The sequence below is a fragment of the Scardinius erythrophthalmus genome (genome assembly GCF_964197995.2).
Source record: "Scardinius erythrophthalmus genome assembly, chromosome: 2".
In the NCBI taxonomy this organism is placed as follows: domain Eukaryota; kingdom Metazoa; phylum Chordata; class Actinopteri; order Cypriniformes; family Leuciscidae; genus Scardinius; species Scardinius erythrophthalmus.
In genome coordinates this window covers 42,060,785-42,085,651 of record NC_138222.1, presented here as the reverse complement: position 1 = coordinate 42,085,651, position 24,867 = coordinate 42,060,785, and the positions used below count along the sequence as shown (strand labels likewise).

General features: G+C 37.4%; 1 protein-coding gene across 1 annotated transcript in view; it reads right to left on the bottom strand.

Annotated features, from left to right (window-relative positions):
• ano5b (anoctamin 5b) overlaps positions 1-24,775 on the bottom strand; it is a 36,619-nt gene extending 11,844 nt beyond the window's left edge. Inside the window, exons 1-6 of the mRNA XM_081348418.1 lie at positions 24,489-24,775; positions 14,992-15,053; positions 6,548-6,655; positions 4,759-4,827; positions 2,865-3,269; positions 1,285-1,368 (exon numbers count right to left, since the gene is read on the bottom strand). Of these exons, the coding sequence (XP_081204544.1) occupies positions 1,285-1,368; positions 2,865-3,269; positions 4,759-4,827; positions 6,548-6,655; positions 14,992-15,053; positions 24,489-24,564 (804 nt within the window). The 5' untranslated portion in view covers positions 24,565-24,775. The remainder of the gene's footprint in view (positions 1-1,284; positions 1,369-2,864; positions 3,270-4,758; positions 4,828-6,547; positions 6,656-14,991; positions 15,054-24,488) is intronic.
• Positions 24,776-24,867: the final 92 nt, after the last annotated feature.

The following is a 24,867-nucleotide window of genomic DNA, read 5'->3' as shown; positions in this document are numbered from 1 at the left end:
ATAATTCCATGTTTATAATAATAAACAACGCGTTATGGTTATTGTGTTAAATTGTGTTACAAACGGTGTACGCACAGAACAGAGGGGCGGGGTGAGCAAAGCTCATTATCATTTAAAGACACATGCACTCAAACGGCGTGCTGAAAACAGAGCTGGTTTTCAGCAGGTAAAATTTGTGTTTTCTTACAATACTAATGAGAATTTTTAATTAAAGTATATTACAAACTTTTAATTTAGACCCTAAAGAATCATATTAGCTTGTACAAAAATGACATTATATGACCCCTTTAAGTACTTGGAGTTACCACAGTTATTGTTGACAAAGTATGACTTATGGTATTTCATGTGAATGGAATTATGAATGAATGTACCATATCGTTCTTACAGGCCATTCATAGTTCATCCCTTTCGATAAAGTGAAAAACGTATACATTTTTTAAATAAAATGAAACGTGTTGTAATTACTTACTGATGACAAAACAGATGACGTCACATTTATTCCAAAATAATAACTAAAGGTAGTATTTAAACAATTTATTTTATTTGTGTATTGAATGTTCAGCTGTTCTTTTTAACTCAACTTATTTTCAGATCATCAGTGATGCTCATTAAACACTGCCTGTCACAGACACGATGCTGTATCTTTAATTTCCACAAGCTGATTGCTCATTAAAAATCCTTTCGTCATGTTTTCAGGCCATTTCAAGATTGATTTTGATGTGACAAAGCAGTGAAATCTAATATCTGATATCTGTGTTGTTTACTTACTTTTGTTTACTAACCCTTTACTTAATTAGTCTTCTGATGAACGCCATCATTTTGTTCATTCAGACTGACGCACAGAGGGGGGGATTTATCGCATAACCCAATCATAGCGCGATGGGTCATTGCCTCCTCTCACATGACTTTCCCTTATTCATTCTCAATTACCCTGCACTAAACCCACCGCATACTTGACGGGATCTGTTAAAACTCAATGGGCTCAGGGGAGGCAAGAGAGATGCTGCGTCCCGCTGTATCTTCACCTGGGGGTGTCGCTGTTGGACAGTGTTACTTTAGAAAAACGAGTCACTTTTTAATGTCACATTTTGTAATATTTGTGTTGTTTTATTTTTGTAATATGGATTATTTTCTCATCCTATTTTTTTGTGGAGGCACTGTCTCCCTTGCATCCTCGGAGGCAACTATTTAGTTTGACTGCAATGCTACAGTATAAATACTTGGTACATACTATCTGTATCAGACAAAGAAATAGTGACACATGGTAAAAACACTGTTACTCACATTTGTGTGTTGCGACATTACTGTCGGATCCAATTTAGTCATCACTGCATCATCTTTTATTTTCAGTCTCTCTGAAAAGTAGGGCTGGAACAAACGATTATTTTTCTATTGATTATTTTTCTCGATTAATCGAATAATTTAACGATCTTTTGCTTTTTTTCTGAATAGCCTAGTTGATTAATCCATTGATTAATTTACTGATAAATAATAACCAATAATTTACAAATAAATAATAACCGCAACTAATCTATGTATGAATTTTTACCTAATGATATTATTTATCACAAAAGTTAAGGTTTATGCAGTGTAGGCCTAATTAGGAAAGGTGTTTTACTATGGCTGAGTTCACAGTCACTTTTTGGGATTTACAACAGCAACTGCTTACAAATGTGAATCCTGAAATGTTTTGTTCATTCATTGTTCATTGTTCACAACCGCATTCTAACTAACCGTAGCGACATTGTCAAACATGGCGGTGTCCATAAAACCGTGAAATTTTACCATGATCGACAGCATGTAATGAGTCCAATCGAGGCGCAAGTTCATCCATTAGATATTTTAAATAACCAACAACAGTGTTCAATGCTTTGTAACCGGTTGCATAGAGTACTTTTGAGCCGCACGTCTCGCAGCTTCGCCCGTTTAAAACGTTTCCAGACTTTCCACACTTTAGAATAGGCTTGATTTTTTTGTAATGATGGCTAATTTTCAGAATGCCCAGGAGCCGCCATCATTGGGGAACATAAACAGCACGACGCATTCGACGCAAATCGACTAATTAAAGTAATCGATTACGTCGACGCGTCGTTCCAGCCCTACTGAAAAGCCTGTGTCGAACTGTGCCTTGTTTAAAAATGAATCCGTAGTAAAAATTAAGTGAACAAACGAACTGTGTCTTACTGACGCAATCTAATGGGAACTTCGTTAAAATTAAAATTCATTCAAGTTTCCAAAACTTGACACTTCAAAATCCTCAGAGGCATCGTTTTGCCGCTGGAGCAGTAATCCTGTGTTTGCGTCTGTTTCGTATTTACTTGACATGACAACATGACATGCGTGAATCAGTGGGCGGGGCTAAAGAGGCAATGATGTACAGTAGAAGTAGTCATTATTCTTCTGCAGAGGCGGTCTTTCATTGCATTGTCATAATGTGACAAAACTCAACGAGTTGTTTTGCCAGCTTGGTTTCAAAAAAGCTGTTTTAAAAGCTGTTTTTGGAATTATGAGGAAGTTCAGAAATTGACAGGATATTTTTATAGTAATACCTCTTATATGTCAAAAGATCGAGGAAAATTTCTCAATTCATGATCCCTTTAACTTTGTAGTTTTCTTTGGTTTAACATAATATAGCATCATTGTTGTTACTACTACTACCACTACTACTCCTACTACTAATAATAATAATAATAATAATAATATTCTATTTTTATTATTATGGAATATGTATTAAAAATCCACTGGAATGTACAAACAACTTCTGCTAGATAACATTAAAATGAATGGAGTTCTAAATGGAGCTATACTAAATTGGAAACAAGTAACAGCGCAAAAATGCAAAAGTGCATAAATCTCACACTCACGTCATGAAGGGGATAAGCTGAGGTGTAGGTGCCGTTGTTTAGCAGTCGTTTGATTCCCGTCTTATCTTTCTCTTTACGGTCTTCCTTGTAGTAAGGGCAGCGGGTCAGGATGTAGTACACGATCCTGTTGCGTGTGGAGGGAGGAAAAAACGTGTCCTTATCATCAATGAGGAAGAAGTCAACCTTGCTCTTGTCAAAAGGTGCAGTGAAGTAGTCCGGCTCTGGCCTCATGATGCCTTCTGGAAGCCGGAAAGGGTGAGTGAGCCACTCCAGAGGAACTTCTCGAGCTTTGGGAATATCGCTCTCTTTAAAGGGCACTTTGATCTTTAGCACATCCGCATAGGTGGCCAACACCTCCCATGGAGCGTGGATCTTCAGATAATATGTTTTACGATCATCTGACTCCTGCAGGGGGAGATTTTTTTGAGAGGGGAAGTGTTATATTGGAAAATGCGTAACAAGGTATCTGTATGCATAACAAAAAAGCATTTGTACAAAATCACATCAAAAGACACCTTGAAGTAATGCATTAATTGCAATTTTAATAGTTTAAATAAAGCTTTAAAAAACAAGAGAAAGGTCTAAGCTTACAGACCTTAAATAATAAATATAATAAAATAACACAAAAAATACAATAAAATTAAATCTGAGAAAAAAAATTTATATATAAAGCAGTAAAAGCAAGATAAAGGTCTGTGCTTTGATATAGGAGATAAATTATTATATAACAGTTCTTTCTGGTTCTCGAATCTGATTGGCTGAGAGCCTTTTCCAGCAGTGCTATTTTCACACAGTAACAGCACTCTGGCCGTTTAACCATTTGTATCACTCCGCTTGCGGCGACTGTCATGGCGGTCGAGCAAATCCACCATATAAAAAAAAAATAATAATAATAATAATTTTTAGGCAAGAATGTGGTTATTTAGACCTCAAATATGTTACAAATACAGTATATAATCATAGTGCCTATTTTACAATCTGTCGAGACGCTTTCACAGATGTGAGCTCCAGGCCGTCAGCGGCCGATCAGTGCTCATGTTCCCGCAGAGAACAACGTAATATCGGCCAGTCCTTCGGGAATTTAATATATATATATATATAAAAAAAGATATAATTAATTTGGGGTATATCAAACGGGCAATCTTTGGTCTTATTAATCTATTACTTGTTCCAGAGCAAATCGTTTTTGGTTAAGGGGAAAATTTAGGCTATATTTCACTTAAATCCTGTACTAGAGTGCTGCTTGTACATTTGATAATAAATCATTTTATATAAATAATATGCCGTATTTGGTATTGAGAAAGGATCGTGATATGGACTTCAATGAAAGTTACATTATTACGCCATTGGACAGTCTTTATGAGTGAGCCAGAACAAGGAAGTTGTTTTAGCGCTGTCATGGGAAGGACAATGACGAACATATCGCTTTCCTCAGCGGTCATTTTTGGATATAATATTATGGACATCGACCTGAAGAATGAATGCTATAAAATACCATACTGTACTCTACATAATACCTCAAGCTCAACTGTCAAACTGAGATTTGAATCCGTGGCGGAAGGAAGTAGTTTTGCACAAAAGAGGAAGACACTTAAAGACACTCCATTGTTGTTACTTATTTGTTTACTCACGTGTGCCGTCGAACTGTTGTATAAACGCAATATCACATGAGTAGCCGAGAGGTATGGCTGTATATCAGCACGCTGTGATTACCTACGGCCGAATCACAACCGTGCTGATATAGCCTACAGCCATATCGCACGGCTACTCGTGTGATATTGCTCATATTTATAAATAAAATAAATGCATAAAATATATATTTTTTAAATAATAAAATAAAAGATCCATAATAGAAGTGCAACCATGAGGGGGCATCTGAGGCTCAGAACCTCACCGATTTATCTTCAGTCTCCAGCTCAAGACCAGACTTCTCCAGGTTGGCTTCAAACTCTCTTCTTCTCTCCTGGAAGAAAGGCCACACAAAACTTTCAACTTTATCATTGTACTATATCATTCGTGGTCTCTTTCTCTTTTTTTATCATTAGTTTTAAGTCATTGATTGATTCAGCGTTGTATATGAGGCTATTTTATATGTGATATTTAACGTCCTGAGGGTTGTAAACAAGCTTTGGACTACGTCTTTAGAGAAAACTCGTATTTCCCATGAGCACCGGTGACCTATAGTTACCATATCTTATCTTATGGAACACCACCTCAAATGGGTGACTCAAGGGATACGACCTTCATTAAGCAGAGAGCCTGACCGCGCATCAACCTCTGCATACAGGAGAAAACAGAGGATCAAACCGGTTCACCAGCAGACCCTTCAGTGTTCTCAGCGATTGAACTGAATGAAGGGTCTGACTAAAGAGAAGTGGTTGACCCCCTGCTCTCATTTTATGCAATCACTGTTTGTCTTTCAGTTTATTGTGCAACAGCTTCTATCTGACTCTGACTCACTGTTTCTCACTGTGCCTTATGACCCAGCAGACATCTCACCCCATCTCACCACCACTGCACGCCTACGTACAGGTCCCCATCACACTATTTTTGTACATAGTGAGCAATATTAAGCTTCAGCCATTGTTTGATTGCTTAACAAGGCCAAGTACAGAACATTTTGGAGTGAACGCACACTAATTAGAATTCCTGCATCAATAGTAATTACAGATGATGGAGCAATACCAGAATTTTATGCATGACAGAGATCAGGACTGTGGAAAACAAACAATTAATGAGGGGTGCAGAAAATCTGTGCATGAGCAAATCTGTGCATGATTTTCTAACACCTCGAATATGTGAGTGTAAACATCATTATTTTCAATAATGTTCGTTAGGATGGATGGATGGATGGATGGATGGATGGATGGATGGATGGATGGATGGATGGATGGATGGATGGATGGATGGATGGATGGATGGATGGATGGATGGATGGATGGATGGATGGATGGATGGATGGATGGATGGATGGATGGATGGATGGATGGATGGATGGATGGATGGATGGATGGATGGATAGATGGATAGATGGATAGATGGATAGATGGATAGATGGATAGATGGATAGATGGATAGATGGATAGATGGATAGATGGATAGATAGATAGATAGATAGATAGATAGATAGATAGATAGATAGATAGATAGATAGATAGATAGATTAGATAGATAGATTAGATAGATAGATAGATATATATATAATTAAAAAAAAAAAACATTAATTTTTTTTAAGCACTAACCCTCCAAACCCCACCCCCAAATCCTTCTTGTCGGTTATTGGCTGTAACAGTTTGTTATGTTTCGTGGTGCAGGTGAGCCCAGTTTGTTTTTCTTGCCGTTTGTGGAGCCTGGGGGTGTCTACAGAGACCGCGTTTTTTTACAGTGTGTTACAGAGGAGATGTTTGCTGTATGTGACAAAAAATGTTTTGGCCTAAAAAACGCGTGACATCGCTTAGAGCACCTTTAATATACGTTTTTGGGGATTTGCGGAACATTTTGCAATCTTATTTCTGCTTTAAAAACAATCATATAGGAAGTATATTCAAGTAATAGTATGTGTGAATTGCATTTTAAATGCATCTTTGAACGAATCAACAGAAAGGACTAATAAGTGACTGTCTTGTCTTTGAAGTGTGTTGTTAATAATATAACTATGAAAGTCATGTATATTAGTGTCATACCGCTTTTTTGTCTCCATCCTTGTCGTCAACGTAGGACAGGACGAAGTCGATGCGCCGTACACCATCCTTGAAGTACACAGAGTCCCTGTTCTCCTCAAACTTGTCTATCTAAAAAAGAAACATTCAGAAGATTCATATCAACATCATTCCCACTTATACACAACTACATGACCATACAGCCTTTCAGAGTTGCCTCCTGTCACAATAAACAAATGTGTCTATTAACTGTGCTTATTTTTTTAGTTGACAAAACCCCAACAGACCCGTTACATCAGTAGAGGTGATGCTCAACATACCGCATAAATCACTAGTGCTCAGGGTAGTGAGAGCAGAAATTTACTGCCGAGTAAAACATCATCCCACTAACACAGCAGAAATAGTATCATGACAACATGAGAGGCTCCAGGAAGAGCTGCAGCAAGATGTGCTGAGAAAACCACAGGTACCGTATGAAGAGAGTTGTTACTTCTGCAGACATGTAGAGTGTAAGATCAATACACACACCCACACCCACTGGCTTAGCTATATAAATGGTGACGTTCCATAGACCTCTATTATATATATATACAGTGCCCTCCACAATTAATGGCATCCCTGGTAAATATGATCAAAACTGGCTGTAAAAAATAAATCTGCATCGTTTATCCTTTTGATCTTTCGTTCAAAAAATGTGTAAAATTCTAACCTTTCATTGAAGTAAAAGAATTGAATGTGGGGGGGAAATCACATTATGAAATACGTAAATATGAAAAACACGTTGGCCACAATTATTGGCACCCTTTTATTAAATACTTTTTGCAACCTCCTTTTGACAAGATACCAGCTCTGAGTCTTCTCCTATAATGCCTGATGAGTTTGGAGAACACCTGACAAGAGATCAGAGACCATTCCTCCATACAGAATCTCTCCAGATCCTTCAGATTCCCAGATCCATGTTGGTGCTTCTTCTCTTCAGTTCACTCCACTCATCAGGTCAGGGGACTGGGACGGTCATGGCAGAAGCTTCATTTTGTGCTCCGCAACAAATTTTTGTGTTGATTTTGATGTTTGTTTTGGATCGTTGTCCTGATGGAAGATCCAACCACGGCCCATTATAAGATTTCTAGCAGAAGGCATCAGGTTTTGATTTTTTAGCTGTTGATATTTGATAGAATCCACGATGCCATGTATCTGAAGAAGTCCAGGACCTCCAGCAGAAAAATATGCCCACAACATTAAAGATCCAAAGGTATATTAAATTGTACACATGGGGTACTTTTTATCCTTGTGTTCACAAAACCCATCTAGTGTGTTTGCTGCCAAAAAGCTATTTTTTTAGTCTCATCTGACCACAGAACCCTGTGCCGTTTGAAGTTCCAGTCGTGTCTGACAACTGAATTTGCTGGAGTTTGTTTCTGGAGGAGCGAGGAGGATTTTTCTTGAAACCCTCCCAAACAACATGTGGGGATGTACTGTAGGGTTTTTTGTAGTTTTTTTTTTTTTTGGCTTTCTGACCCCAAGACTCAACTAATCTCTGCAATTCTCCATCTGTGATCCTTGAAGAGTCTTTGGCCACTCAAACTTACATCCTCGCCGTGCATTAAGACAGTATAGACACACGTCCTCTTCCTGGCAGATTCGTAACATCTTTAGTTGATTGGAACTTCTTAATTATTGCCCAGATGGTCAAAATGGGGATTTTCAATTCTTTAGCTATTGTCTTACAGCCACTTTATATTTTGTGATGGTCAACAATCTTTTGCTACGCATCAGAACTATATTCTGTGGTTTTACTCATTGTGATGGATGATTAAGGGGATTTGGCCTTTGTGTTTCCTCATATTTAAACTCCTGTGAAACAAGAAGTCATAGCTGGACAGTTTCATGTTCCTAGTCACCCTGGTGTACTAAAAAAGGTAGCCTAAATATTAATGGGAATATACTTCAGAGATATTTTACTCGGAAAAAATTCTAGGGGGGTGCCAATAATTGTGGCCAATGTGTTTTGGAGAAAAACATTTATTTCATAATGTGATTTCCCCCCACTTTCAATTCTTTTACTTCAATGAAAGGTTAGAATTTTGCACATTTTTTGAATGAAAGATCAAAAGGATAAACGATGCAGATTTATTTTTTACAGCCAGTTTTGATCATATTTACCAGGGGTGCCATTAATTGAGGAGGGCACTATATATATATATATATATATATATATATATATATATGAATATATATATAATATATAAAACATTTAAATAATAATAATAATAATAATAATATATTTTAATTTTGTACCATTTTTCAGATGAGGATGTCAACAAAATTGTTTTTTTCCAGGTTTAAGTCACTTCTGGGTAAAATTTTTTGTACAAAAAGACAATATGTAAAAAGACAATTATGTAAAAATATGAATTTAAAAGAACACATCAAGTGACAAATTTGTAGTCCATCTTTTATAAAATTGTGATGATGCCATGATACAGTGATTGTATCAGATGATAATTCCTTTGGTATTTTTTAGCTATTGATGATTATTGAATAATTACTTTATTGATGTCCTAGTATTTATCTCATATACCAAGACATTTCAAACAATGCCAAGGTTTTAATCCAGACACAAGTCAATAAAAAAATATGCTAATATTATGGTACCTTGTTGTAAATATTTTAAGCAAAAAATGCAAATGCAAAAAAGACAAAAACAACCAAAAAAAAAAACACCCCAGCCATCCCAGACACAAAACCAAAATACCAATACCAAAACCACTGACATTAATATGCAAATGGGGTATAATAAAACCTCAGGAGATTCACAATACATCATACTTGTACAAAAATGCCTTTGAGGTATGTCTGCAAGTCCTGTTTTACAATTGAGAAACATACTGTATACTCTATCTTCTACATCATGCATACAAATCCCACAGGCACAGAGGAGGAGGAAATAGCAGCTGTCCCTACAAATATGCTGCTCCAGACAGTAAAACAAGCCAAAACAGATCAGTCACAAAAAATTTGCCTGCTTGGCGCGTCCGTCTAAAAAAGGCCAGTCAGTGACCGAACCAGGGAAAGTCATTAAACTAAAAAAGTCAAGGCAATGTGCCATATGTGAAGGCTTTTTTTTGCGGACCACTAATTAAATGTGAGAGAGCTGACAGGAGCACTTATTTTCAAACAGGTACTTTGTTAATCAGCATTACTGGTCAGATGGGACCTTTGTACGCTGCTCCTTTAGGAAAGGACATGGAGGGTTATGGATCACTATTGATGACAAAATGACAATCGAATACTTCCAAGCAATCTATAAAGCAACAACAAATCAACAAAATCATTTAAGCACCAGGAATTCTCAAGGACATCTAGGAGCATAATGTGAAACTCCATGCATGAGTTTCAAATTATATCTGAAATATCTGCACTTTATTATTTAATGTCTGCATTTAAGCACTAGACATTGGATGTTCATATCAAGGCCAAGTAGATGAGAAAGCACTAGTCCCATTAGTCCAACAGAGCTGTTGAACAGTGACAAATCATTGCTTGTGTTCAAGACAGATACTGAAGGTCTATCCTTCCTCCTCTTATGACTCACCTCTCTCTCTCTCTCTCTCTCTCTCTCTCTCTCTCTCTCTCTCTCTCTCTCTCTCTCTCTCTCTCTCTCTCTCTCTCTCTCTCTCTCTCTCTCTCTCTCTCTCTCTCTCTCTCAAAAAAAAAAACTTTCACAAAGTGAAACAATCAAAATAAAATATGTCGATTGTCCAGTCTCAATGTGTTCAGGAAGACTATCATCAAAGAAAAATAATAATATGCTATTAATATACAGTACACTGAATACAAACTATATACATTTAAACATTACACATTCTGCATATTTCATATATAATAGGCTACTTGTAATTTAAGATTTGTTGTGAATAACAATGCACTATTCAAGAAATTTAATGTTCAACCCTAAAAAGGTTTCATTGAATTCGCAACAAACCCCTTCCATTCAGACTGCAGGCGAGATAGCGTGTGTTTTCCCCCAATGCCTGTTTGTGCACATTCAATACATACATAGGAACCTTTTGCACGCACTGGTTTCTCGTAGCGGTCGGAGTGGGAACTACATCCGGTTCACGGAAGCTAATATTTTGGTTTGCAAAATGCGCATATCAAGGGCGCAAATGTGGAGAAATTGCCCAAAATGAGTTAGGTTATGCTAAGATAAAAATATGTACCAGCTTATTGATTGCTTCTATAGCTATGTTATTCATATAGACTTCATGTGACGAATATTTTTTACGTACTTTGTAGATTTCTGTTTGTAGCAAATTCGTGACATAGGTCCATAACGGCTGGATTGGGCTATAATGGCTACATATAATAATGCTGTATTTAGATGGTTTCAGCCAAAAAAAAATATTTTTTTTCACAAAAAATAGCATGTTAGGATATAACACTATAAGAATATATAATGTATGCACTGGAGAAACAAGGAAAGAGTTAAACAGAGTGTAACATGGAATGTATAAAAACTACTGTCAATGTTAGGGAGTAGGAGAGTGTTTTGTTTCTTGCTGTTGTCAAGATTCATTAATTTGTCAATTAAAGTTTATAAGTTCTAACAACTTTGTGCCATGAATAAAATCTACATACCTGAGATGGGGAAATGTGTTTTATTAATTTTACCATTTTGTAAAAAAAATTACCCTAAATGCCTGTTGTCGCTAATTTGCAACATACCTAAATTTATATCTATTCTATATGGTATAGACAAATTAACAATCTCAACTTAATTTAGCATCAGCTTGGAGCCAGAAACACACATAATACATTTTTTTTATTTAATTGTAAATAAATTCAGGCGTCAAGAGGTTAAAGAGTCATTTAAAAAAAAGCTCTAACGAAGTAAGCATAGATTGTAAAAAAAGATGGACGACGCCCCTTCACTCTCTTCCATTGGTGAAAAGTGAAGCTGCCAAATTTCTAATATGGCGCTGACATCTTACGCTGATTTGGGACCTGCTTCTGCGCAGTAGTGAACGCGAAGTGGAGCCGCGATATCAAGGTCCCGCCCTCACTCTTGCAGAAACCGTTAGTACTAGGGCTACACAATATATCGAAAAATTCGCAGAGAGGTGCGATAAATTGCATTTATTTTATGTGCCAAGCATTTGTGTGATGCATGCATGCATAGGTTGTTTATCCAAATTCGACCAATCAAATGTGGCCTTACTATCTTTATACCTGCCTCCCCAGTAGGTACTATTATGCTATTGGCTAGATCGGGCCCAAAGGGGAACCTAGTGGCTCAGAGCAGAGAGTGGAAAATAAAAACTAATGGTGGGAGTAGAGACAAGCGAGGAAAATGACAACAGCGAAGAACCTGTGCCTAAAAAGAATTGTACGTCTGAAATATGGCAATATTTTGGCTTCAATAGAGAAGACGTGTCATAAATGCAGGTACTGTGAAAGGGGCCGTTCACATATCGCATCTAAAAACGCATGGAAAGCGCGGCCGCGCCACTATCTCCTTCTTTCCTCAAGCGCTTGCGTCTGTCGTTGCTATGCAACCATGACCTACGTGAGCTTGTGGAATTCTGAAAAGTTGAGATGTTCTCATTTAGTCACGGCATAGGCGGGCCTGTAAAAATGTGCTTCCATTTTGAAATAACGAATTTGCACGTGCAAAAAACGCGATATGTGAACATAAGTGACGCGGTGTCATTAAGTCGTGCCGAAAAAATTTTGGCCACGTCGAGAGGAAACTAATCTCCACAGTCATCTGGAACGCTATCTCAGGGAGCTATATGAAGACTTCAAAAAGTGTAAGCCCAAATCTACCAAAACTGCTAACGAAATGCCAAGTAACAATAACAGAGTCTCACAGACAACCATTAATCAAAGTGTTGCATGTCTAACGTTAACTCCTTATGAACAAACTCAGAAGAATATCTATTAGCCTACCTGTTTATTTTAGTATATAAATTATAAAAAAAAGACTTTAAAAAAAATAGCATTTCTATAGGGAAATGTTATATCGCAAGAAATATCGTTATCGCAATACTCAACAACAATATCTCATATCGCATATTTTCCCAGTATCGTGCAGCCCTAGTTAGTACAGCTTACTTCAGAACAACTCATTATGTCAGTGTGAAATAAACAGTTATGGACATGTAGAAATTAAAGTTGAAGCTCCAATCTCCTCCCGAAAATCCCCCAAAAAGTCTGTTGGTGCCTCAGTGCACTACTTCGTTTAGAGAAGCTGTCAATCATGACGTCACATTCCCATTTTTATAGAGCTGGTAAGTCCCGCCCCTTCCGCTAATCCCGCTGGACCTCTAGGTTGAAAAATCGTCATTGCAAGTGAATGGGAGAAAATAATTATTTTCTGGTCCCGTTTGAATTGTGCCATGAATGTGAACATATGTTGTCTGTGAATTTTTTATATAATCTTTCGTGTAAAGAATGCTACAATTTACCGGGTAGAAGTTTGATACGGTTAGACTTTGTGTGAGAGCACTTTGTGGACTACAACTCTTCGCTGCTTTCGATGCGTTTGAAACGTCACCAACACTAGCACACGGACACTAGCTCACAGATGCCGCTAAACATGGCTGTGTCTTTGGTGCACTTCACCGCCTTCTTTCAGGGAGAGGACAAAATCGTTGAGGTTGGCGAAAACCACGGGTAAGTCAACTTTATGGGGTGACGTCACATAGGCGACATGTAGTCTTTCTCGTTATGTCTTTTCCACAACTGCTAGCCGAAGAATCATACAATATACTGTCAAACTCGTAACATGAAAGATTATATAAAAAATTCACAGACAACATATGTTCACATTCATGGCACAATTCAAACGGGACCAGAAAATAATTATTTTCTCCCATTCACTTGCATTGACGATTTTTCAACCTAGAGGTCCACTTGGGGTTTTACGGATGGGCGGCACTTACCAGCTCTATAGCATCAAGACCAACTAAGACCAGACTTATTTAAAAGAAAAAAACAAACAAAAAAAAAACACTTAAACTTACATCAGCGTGATAAAAATGACCTAAAATGACAGAAAACATCTTTGGAAAAAAAATTACTTGAAGTGTAATTTAATTGTTGTTTCCATCGCATCCATACCTCAGTTCGAGCTTTCATCATTTTCATAATGTGCTCCAATGGTGGTATGCCTCATAGAGAGAGAATGTCCAAAGTAGTGCTAGCAAATGTAAACATCAAGCTGCACACTCTCTCACACAGAGACCTCTGATAAGAGTAGGTCACTCCCCCTCACTGCAGAGAACTGGGGGAAACATGCCTTGGCCTGGAGACTCTACTGTGATGAACTGGTTTACACTGTTCTGGGACTGAGATCACAATCACATGCTCATTGCAATACTTCATTATTCACTAAAAAGCAGAGCTACAGTTTCAGTTCTAGATGCCCCCTCACTAAACTGGTAACACAAGGGTGAGTAATTCAGTATCTGTCTTGAACACAAGCACAAGATTTGTCACCGTTTTAACACTTCAACAGCTCTGTTGGACTAATGGGACTAGTGCTTTCTCATCTACTTGGGCCTTGATATGAACACCCACTTGGCTTGCCAAACCACTCCTTTATTGCTGACTCCACTAAGATGTGGAAATTATCATTAGCAAAGTTCACCAGCAAGAGAAAGAAAGCAAATGCATAATCTATTGATGCTTGCTGCTTACATAGCTTATTATTGCTAAAATCAATGCTTAAGACTAAGGAAAGTGAGTACTTTTATATTATTAATGTAGTGGAAAAATATACTAAAAGGTCCAATGTCCATCTCAGGAACAACCAGAATCTCCTTCTGTATAATAAACATAAGAATTTTCTAAACGTGTGAGAATTTGTATATCTTCAGGGTTGCTTAAGACATCAAAATACCAGGACATTTTAAAAATGTGTTTCCAGGCCAAGAAAAGTCATAATTGCAATTAAATTAATGAATGCAATCTTTAAAATCATGGAAACGTCAATGGAATAGTTTTTTCTAGTCTAAATATTCCTTATATAGAGTAAAACCCATTTTGCATGCCATAATAGTTTGATTTGTGGGCGAATTGTTCTTTAGAGTTGGTTCTTTTCAAAACAGTCTAAATCAAAATGGTTTTTAAAAATCTTTAAATCACAAATGTCATTTTTTGTTCACAAATTCAAAGAGTGTGAATCGTTGTATATTGCGTTTGGTGGACATTATAAGTGTATTAATGGGAGAACCCCCAAATCCCTTTGACCTGTCTTCAAGAGCTGTACTTATTTACAAGTTCAAATTGGCCCAACATAAATGTTTAAAACAGAGATGTTTAGGGCAGTTGGGAGACCTCTTGTTGTGAGTACATTCACACACATTTAAACTACCACAACCTCAAAATGTGACCTATTTACCACATTACAAAATAGCACAGTAGTAGATATCTGACTGAGATGAAAATATCTGATATCTTACCTCCCGGTGACCAGGCAGCTGTGTCCCTCGGTCAGAGATGGAGTTAATGCTGCCATTATTACCTGCAAATGACACAGGGGAAATTACATTAATATATATATATCAATATTAATATATATCTCAGAACCACAAATGCTATATAGTCTAACTGGAAACATCATATGCCAACCAAGATGCTCTTGCCGTTCTAAACTTTGCACCTTTTAGTGGTAGATAAAGTACAAAGTTTTCTCTAAGGCAAACTTAAGGGTACTGCTCAGTGACAAGCTGTTGTACTGTTAAAGGGTAAAATTTTAGCATGTTTTTAAGATTGCATATAAAAACAGGAAATATTTGGTTACATTAAAACAGGGCTTTTTCAGCACAGTAGATCACAGACCAAAGGTGGGCAGTATTAAAGGTGCAGTAAGCGATTTCTGAAAAACGCTGTCGAAAGTGGATCGGAACGAGCACCATAAGAAGCTTGTAGCCAATCAGCAGTAGGGGGCGTGTCCACTCATGATGAGAGAAGGAGAGAGAGTGAGATTTGAAGACTGTTGAAAGAGAGATGGCTGAGAGACATTACAAAAGAAAAAATGTCAAAGGAATATCACTGGAAAAAGAAGGGTTAGAGTTTTAGGAAGTTAATATTAGAACAGCATTCCAGTGCAGCAGAGACTTAAGCGGGAAGGCCTGAAAACAGATGTTGTTTCTGCTCCATACGTGAGTAACACTGGTTTTGAGTGTCATTGTTTGTCGCCAGCAGTACATCTGTTTCAGGCCTTTCTGCTTAAGTCTCTCCAGCACTGGAACGCTTTTCTAATATTAAAGGGATAGTTCACTTTGAAATAAAATGTTGGTATGTTTTAGCTTACCTCAAGGGCATCGAAAATGTAGGTGTCTTTTTTTCAGCAGTAGTTTCAATTTTGATATTTTTAGGTCAAACCGTTTTTGTCTGTCAGTCATATCATGCAGGTCTGTGGTCACTGTCTCAAAGAGCATGCACAGAGTCCAAATTAAAACAATTCTTCCGGTTTGTGTGAGAAAACAAACAGTATTTATATCGTTTTTACCTCTTATACACAGCCACGTCCAAGTGATCTGAGGGCGCGCGCGCTTCCTGCTGTGTGACATGTGCGCAGACTGGTGCATAGATATATATACACTAGATGTCACCTTAAAGACATTCGTTCCAATGAACTGCCGTAGACAAGGCGACATCTAGTGTATATATCTATGCACCAGTCTGCGAACACGTCACACACCAGGATGCGCGCGCGCCCTCAGATCACTTGGACGTGGCTGTTATAAGAGGTAAAAACAATAGAAATACTGTTCATTTTCTCACACAAACCGCTTGTTTCGTGTCTTAGGCCATCAATGTGTACTTACGATGGGGAATTGTTTAATTTGGACTTCTCTGTGCATGCTCTTTGAGACAGTGACCACAGACCTGCATTAAATGACTGACAGACAAGAACGGTTTGACCTAAAAATATCAAAATTGAAACTACTGCGGAAACAAAGACACCTACATCTTGGATGCCCTTGAGGTAAGCTAAAACATACCAAAATTTTATTTCAAAGTGAACTATCCCTTTAACTCTTGTGTACTGTATGTTCATATTTTGTTTCCTTGTCAGTCGTTCGTTCATCATTTTTGCTTTTTTGCTGTTTGTTTGGGCTAATTTCAAATATCAACAGTGTTCAGAAATCGCTTACTGCACCTTTAATGTAAACTACATACTAGTGGTATTTAAATGACAATCATTCCACTATGTTTTAAGAGACATTACATTTTCACAATATTTTATTTCGTTTTACTTTGCAGAAGAGCAGCTCCAACTTAAACAAATTCAGTGTTATGCAGCGTATTAGAGTTCATAGCTGCTAAAGTGAATGTCACATAGCACATCATTTTAACAAAAAGGTTTACAGTCGTATGTGTTTTTTGTCTTTGCAGCCCTTTTGCTCACTCTCCCCCACATACTTTGGCAGAAATTCCATTGGCTAGTCAGCCAATGACTTAATGCTGAGCTGCCAACTTTGTGGGATAGAAGCACTTCCTGTGGTGAACAGTCAGGCATAGTGTAACACGTAGTGTTTTGTAACAGGATACACACAACACATAATTCCTGGCTAGTGCATGATATCACTAAATCAATCACTAAATCAATGAGCACTAAATCACCACTCAATCAAATTACAGATAGGCCTAGTTAAATATGCAAGTAAATATGTTCCACCATGGACAGATTAGATTACAGTCTCAGACTGGTTGTTCTGTTAATTTGATTCTGCCTTATTAAATTTTGGATTTTCAGTTGTGCTGCCTTCATTCTTTCGGAACAACACTGCTATCAACAACAAAAACACAACACTTCAGTCATCAAACACGTCTCTCACAAATTCAAGCTAAAACTTCCATGCAATTCTGACAAAAAAAGCTTTAAACACACACTCATATCCAGCCTTAAAGCAGTGGCATGAACCTTAACAAGTTGACAAGGCCAACGGAATGAAAGAACAGACAAAGACGTCAACATTTTTTAAAACATCTTTAGCATTTGGAGCAAAGTTTACATCTCCAAATATGTGGTACCACAGACAAGCACACTTGTCACAATATGGTCACAATAACAATATGGTTTCTGAGATGCTGATGAAGCGTAATAAAATGATAATGACAGGAAATGAATATGAAGCAAAAGTATCAGAGGATGAGAAGATGGCAGAGCGGGGGACGGACAGACAAGCGGCACACGTAGCTCTGTCCGTACCTGCCTGAAAGGTCCTCCGGTAGCCCGTCAGAACGGCACAGCCATCTTAACCCAAGAGACAGTTAGGGGTGTAAAGATGGAAATTAAATTTTAAATCCACACAAGCAACTCTTTCTATATGCATTTCTTTTAGGGGGAAATTAATACATGTGTGGGCTAACATTTAAAACCATTGATAAAATCACAAAAAACTGCATTTGTAAATGGGTATAAAGGCAGGGGTGCACATAACTGGTGCTCAGGTGCACATGCGTGGTAAAAAGAAACGAAGCGCAGCAGAAAACAGGGAGGGAATCGGATGCAACGGATCGCAATTGTCCGTGATCCATATGGACTAGGCCCCATGGTTCAGCACCCATATGATTCATAGATTAACAGCTAAGTTTAACCATCATAGAGCAAAAGTTTATCATTTGGACATGTTTTGAGTACCGAATTGATTCCTCTTTCATGTTTACTTGCGCTTATTATGTCAAACTAGCCGTCTCTGCAAGTATTCTCTCGGTTTTGTCATAAGTGAACAGTTGAGAAAGAAACCAGATGTGTGGCAGTATATTCGGTCCATGCATTCGGTCTTAAAGTGACAGCAGCCTAATATTCCAGCTGTTGTCTGTGTCATTAATGTTAATAAAAATAAAATAAAAACATCATCATCATCATCTACCATGTTTGAGAGAAAAGAAGACAGTGAGGAAAGCAGTCAGGAGGAAAGTGATGACGACAACTTAAAGTGTGAGTACCAAGCATCCTCTCCAGGTGCTCCCTTGAGAACCAGACCAAAAAAAGTGATGTGCATCCCTGTATAAATGTCTGGTCTCTATCGTTTCCATTCTATGAGAAGGCCAATATTTGCTCTGAGCAGAGCCAACAGGTATGGTCTCGCAGGCTTCCTCTGATCGTGTTATTATGAGTGATGATTAGGCCTACTGGGAAAAAAAGGCTTTGATAATGGCACCTTTGTGTAATACTTTGAAGCAGAGAGGGAAAAAGCAGCAGTAGTGTTGATAAAACCAGTCTGAATACAAACCCATGGCCCCCACAGTAATTTCCTAGTAAACAAATCAACAGTTTAACTGAATCTGTGTGCTAAAGCATACATTTACTGTTCAGCAGGGATGGGCTCAGCTTGTTCAGCAGATGGGCTGAAAATATATTCACAATTCCGATTCAGCCTCACGTGTCACATGACTAGCTGTAAAAGGAATATAAAGTGAACTGAATTTATCGGCTGAATGAATCAAGCTTACACCATTGCACTCTTAATGCATGGCAAACCATAACTCCCAACAGGAAAAGTGTGTCAGGAAACGCCATAGATTCAGGTCAGAGAACATTCACGGAATAGCAATTTCACATTGGCAGCAACTAAACCACAATTCCCAACCACAATTTGTGTCCATGACAAAGTCTTTGAAAAAGCTGCACAATAACACAGAAACTGAATCTTTATCAACAGGATGCAATGGTGTCTCAGTAAATAATTGGGGATCTCCAGCAAAGTCTTACTCTTAAATAGCGAAGGAGACAATGACTATACTGTGAGGTCAGGAGAAGGACTGTTTATAGATACAGATAATATTCATAATTGAAATTAGATGTATACAAACAACTTTTGAGTCACGTACACAAAACAAATGCATAAATCTTCATACAGTTCTCCGAATTGATGAAGAATAGCCCATTATCTCGCTTTAAAAAAAATAATTAAATGTTTCTTATCACTCTGTTGATGCTCAAGGGCCATGATCATACATATACATATACATATATATATATATATATATATATATATACTAAAAATAGAGTGATCCTTTTAGAGTTTATTTATGACTTTTACTGGGTCAACTACTTGTTCATACAGTATGGCTATCAAAGAGAAAAATAAATTAAACTGCCTGTTGCTATAGCAACAACTCTCACTTTCTTTCGCCTGGTTACCAACAAGCGCAGCCTCACTTGTTGGCTGTTGTCTACAAGTGGTGTGACAATTAAACAATCTAATTCAGTTGTGCTCTTTTGAAACAAAACAAAATCAAGTAATTGTATTTATGCTATTTGAATAATAAAACATTTTAGTAGAGTAAATCTGTAACTAAGTTAATATCTTTATTACTTTACATGACAGATCAAGAGAACACATTCATGCACACACATACAAACACAGCAGGCACGGTGTGGCAGGGAGGGCGCGGAAATCTATTCAGGGTCCACGCCGGGTGTCTATGTCGCATTCTCTAAAGAGGATACCATGAGGTCTGCCCTGATAAGAGACTCATTCTTCTGTGTGACAGTCCAGCGTGACAATGCACTGATAAACTCTGAAGAGACGGCAGGACCATTCACACTGTCAGACAATATACAGTTTATTATACAATCCCTTGAAAAAGCAAAAGAGTAAATAAAAGTTTTTCCACAGGACAGAAATAACAACACTTTGCATTGACTAAAGTACTTTCTAATGATGAGAGCTCAGATGGTTAACTTCAAAATAATCTTTTAATAATGGCATTTCTATGATCCAGTAACTGGATTATTAACAATTGTAATGTGTGCATTCTGCTGTAAAAATGATGAGTAGGGCTGCACGATTAATCGCAATTTACATGAAATCGCACTTAAATAGAGTTGGCTTATCGCGATTTTGAAATCGCAAAGTCTGCGATTATTTTTTACTGTGATTATTACCGGAAAGCACTGTGAGTTTGATTCACTTAAAATGTGCATTTGAAAAAGCAACACGCGTCAAACATCTTTCCAAACATGAGAAGCATTTATGAACCTCTTGTCCAACAAAAGACAACATTCAATAACATGCTTTTACTCCAAACTAACTTCATAAAGACAGCTGAGCTCATCCTTCTATGAGATGATGTGCCTTCTTACTCAGAATAAGGCAGTCGTGTGTTTATTAGTCATGTTTAATCAATCAAAGCGTTTCAATCTTCTGTATATTTAGCTACAGCGATGATGCCCGATAGGGATTTCTTGGAATGATGCGCGTCATCTACTTCTGCGCGGGGCATATTTAGCGTGTCTGCGTGAGACGCCCTCTGGCGTTCAGATGGAGCAGCATTTACTACAGACCAGCCACACTACACTGACAAGATGCGCATAAAATAATCGCAGCCTTTGCCAAATCGCGTGCGGTTTATTAAGAGTATGCTAAATTAATTTTGCTCTAGAGCAGTGTTTCCCAAACGTTTGATAAGAAAAAGAAATCCCATGGCACACCTCTAAGCACTAAAATAACAAAATTGCACAAACATGCATGGCTTCAAATGGCATAACTGGATAGGCAATTATATTAAAAGCAGTACTCGCATGTCAAACTTTAGCTTAAGTCAGGTATGAACCCAAATAAGGTCATATGGGTAGCTATGATGTTGTTGGTGATGATGACAAAACAACAGTTTAAAAATTGACGCTGTCGGATGGAAACTTCACATTTTTTGGATGGTATTGTGGCTTTATATATAGTCAGACAAGAGCATATGACATTATTATAATATTAACATTTTATGAAGATCAAGCTCAAACGGAGTTACGATTTTTTTTTTTTACCAGCGAATGACAGAGATATGCCTATGTCTTTTGTCCGTCACTGGAACGCATCTGAGGCAGTAATTGCATTGCATTACGTTTTCATCAACTTACAGGTTATAAAGTTTATTGCAGTTATATGGGCGCTCAGTTTTTCTTGTTGTTGAAGATTTGGACGTTTGGACAAAATCTCATTATATAAAAGATGAAGCACTATGCACAGGATATTTAAAACAGTAAAGCTATATTAATTGGCTACAACTAGACGGCAAATACAATACTAAGACTCTTTTCAAATACAAAAAAAAAGCCTTTATAGACATAGTGTTTCTTGAGTAAAGAAAACGTTGTACTTAATCAAACATCAGTTCTTTATTTACCTTTGCATTGCAAACAAGCAAAGATATCCAAACTGTGTGTGAATAATTTACAATAGAGGCAGGTGAAGTTATGAGATTTGACCGACAGTTTGAGGATACGATAATGTTACGAGATTTAGTCACAAGCTATTTTAAACCCTTTCATTGGTTAAATCTTTGTAAGTCCCTTTAAGACTATGAAGTAATTTCACTCGGCGGCCATCTTTGAAACGCCTCTTATTCCACCATATTGCGCGTTACACTTTCTCCATCTCAGTAATACGAGTGCACCGTCTTTCTGTATATAAAGTCTTTGGTAGAACTTAAAATAAAACAAAAATGACAAAATATAAAGATACATGGTTTCCACCTGAGAGCGACAATACATTTTTATATTAGTAGCATTTATTTTTATTTATTTATTTTGGCATTTGGTTGGGAAACACTGCTCTATAGAGATTCTGTTCCAAGGAGCTCAGAACATCCTGAGTTGAGATACCAAGGTTTCCGTAAACATCTGTATAATCAAAATTTGTTGTGGGCCATGACATAAAGAAGGCTGCTGTAATTAAACCAAGTAAAACGAAATTGCAATACTAAAAAAAAAAAAAACAGAGATAGTCATGCAAACAAAATTAGAAAAATAAAAAAATGATCAACTAGCCTAACCTCTATTTGGACCACTTGCGATTGATTGACCTAGTCCAACTCAATGTTTACAAAAAAGTAATTGGATTTAAATATTTTAGCATATCTAAGAAGTTTATTTAAAAGACAATTTTAAACAAGCTATCTAACACTAAACACAATTAAACTGATGCCCAGTCATGATGGAACTATATTGCTATTGCAGCAATTACGATGATGATGATAAGAAGCAATATATTACCAGGCTTCAATTACTGCAGCAACAGGAAGTTTTATAGCTAAAATGAAAAACTATGTGATATTAAAGCTATGCTATGCAGATTTAATGAGTTGGCCATTAGCTGTGGGTTCTGGCCCTGGGTTGATTCTCTGTTTTAGAGCTGCTTAAGCAATGAATCCTCTCAAACTCTGCTGCACTTCTTAATTTTGCTGTTTATTAGGCACCTATGAATGAAAAGTATATTAAACTCGTACATCTTGTAGTGCACTTGTTGTCGCCAAGCATCTGGCCAATATAAAACTAATTAAATATATAAAAATAATTAACTTTGAGATTCAATGCATTTGTTAATGAAATACAGTGCAAGTAAGATATATATAGATACAAAATTCAGAGTCACTGTAAATCCCTCTGTTTTTTAATCACACATTGCAGACTTAGCAATGTGAGCCATGACACTGCCACAGTCCTGGTCGAGAAGCATAATCATATTACTATCCAGTGAATCACCTATGATCAGTACATGGATTAAATAGTTGCAGTGAAATCCAAAGCAGGAGGGAACAGAGAGATTAGGCTGGGGTTCCCCTGAAATATAGCCTATACATTTCCCTTATATTCTACATTTTCTCATTCCTCTCAACCACTCCCTCTTACAAAACATACACTCATGACACAGAGTAATAAATAATATTAATAATAATAAGTCACTTTGGCAAACAAACCCACACACCAATGTGAACACGAGCCGTGGACATAAACATACACCTACACACCTCACACTTATTAAGTCTCTAAGCCTTAATGCATTAGCAGCTTTTACTCAACCTGTGCAACAAAAAGCCTCAGGACGGCAAGAGCCACAGCACTGATTCATTTCAGCTCGGCTCAATTATTCATTTTACATTATTAAAAAACAAGCCGAGTAATATCAAATGTGGGATCAAACAACACTGCTGCATGACACATCTGTCACATCCCTGAGCTAAAACATCAGCGCAGGATATTCTGTTTAGATAATACCACATATTTATTTGTCAGAGGGGGAAAACCAGGAACATTTTCCTACCTAGGTCCTGTGTCAAAGGGGGCCCCTAGGGTCGGTAAAGCCTATTCATTGGGTATCATCCTATTATGATTTTTCTCATTTGGATACTACAAAATCGAGGAACTATGCACTTCACTATTCAATACTCCACGAATACAAAGACCATTCACTCCACTTCTCTCTGTATACCACATTCTTAGAGGAGCAGCCTGATGTTTTTTAATCTAAAAATGTCCTGTGTGCAGGGGAACTGAATGAACTCTGGATGAGTCACAATGACAGCAGACATTTAACTGATTCAACATAAGGACTGTTTGATTCAATTTCAAGTTATGGGACTGAGGCCAAGCCATGTGGCAAGACGGAGTAACGTGAAAGCTAATGAAAGAGCTGGTTCAAGCTGCTTTTAAAACTACCATTCATACAATGATGCGTAGAAATAAATATCACGTTTCTATGTTGTTTTTCAAAATCCGTAACTTAGGTCACGTAGCCTACATATGCTCACACCAGGGCTATTTTTTGTGGATTTAAACCATGTCACAAACACGCTTTTGTAATGCAGGATACAGCACGGTACCAGGTAGTAATACCCGTATTTGGGTGTAGACCGCAACTTTTCCATACCTTTGCCATTTCAGGAACTTAAGCCTATTTTAATTTCAGTTCAACGCCGCTTATTTGAATACATGTACTGTTATACGTTTTTATTTTGTTAAAAGGACCTGACCTGGTGAACATGTTGCATTTTCTTTCTTTTTTTTTTTTTCATTGTTCTTTGTCTTTGAAGTGATCATGTCAGCTGATTAAATGCAGCGTCACATTCATTTATATTTTCATTTAGGATGACAACTCCCAGACCTTCACATTACGATTTTGAACACTGCATATAAGGTTTACATAGCTGTTGTAGCAGTTCTTACCTTCAATCTGAGAATCCAGAGTGTTGGACATTTCTATTAAAGTAGCTTCTTTCGTCTTCCCCGTTATTCTCTTCATGTTAAGTTCGTGCGTTTCTTTTCTCCCACGGGACAATGAAAAGAAAAGAAAAATCCGTCAGTTCAGTCTGGCTTTCTGGCCTAAAGGTGCCGAAGGAGATTTCTGCTTTCAAGCTTTAAGATGTTAGTTGGGAGAATGTAGTGGCTAAGCAGTGAATCCCTCGCTCGCTTTCTTCTCCATAACATCAATAACTAACATTACAGCAAGCAGCGGCGAGCTGAGGACTGGAGATGTGATGATGATGATGATGATGATGTCTTAAAGGGGAGTGGCTTTCCGTCGGCATACTGACATAAAAATACT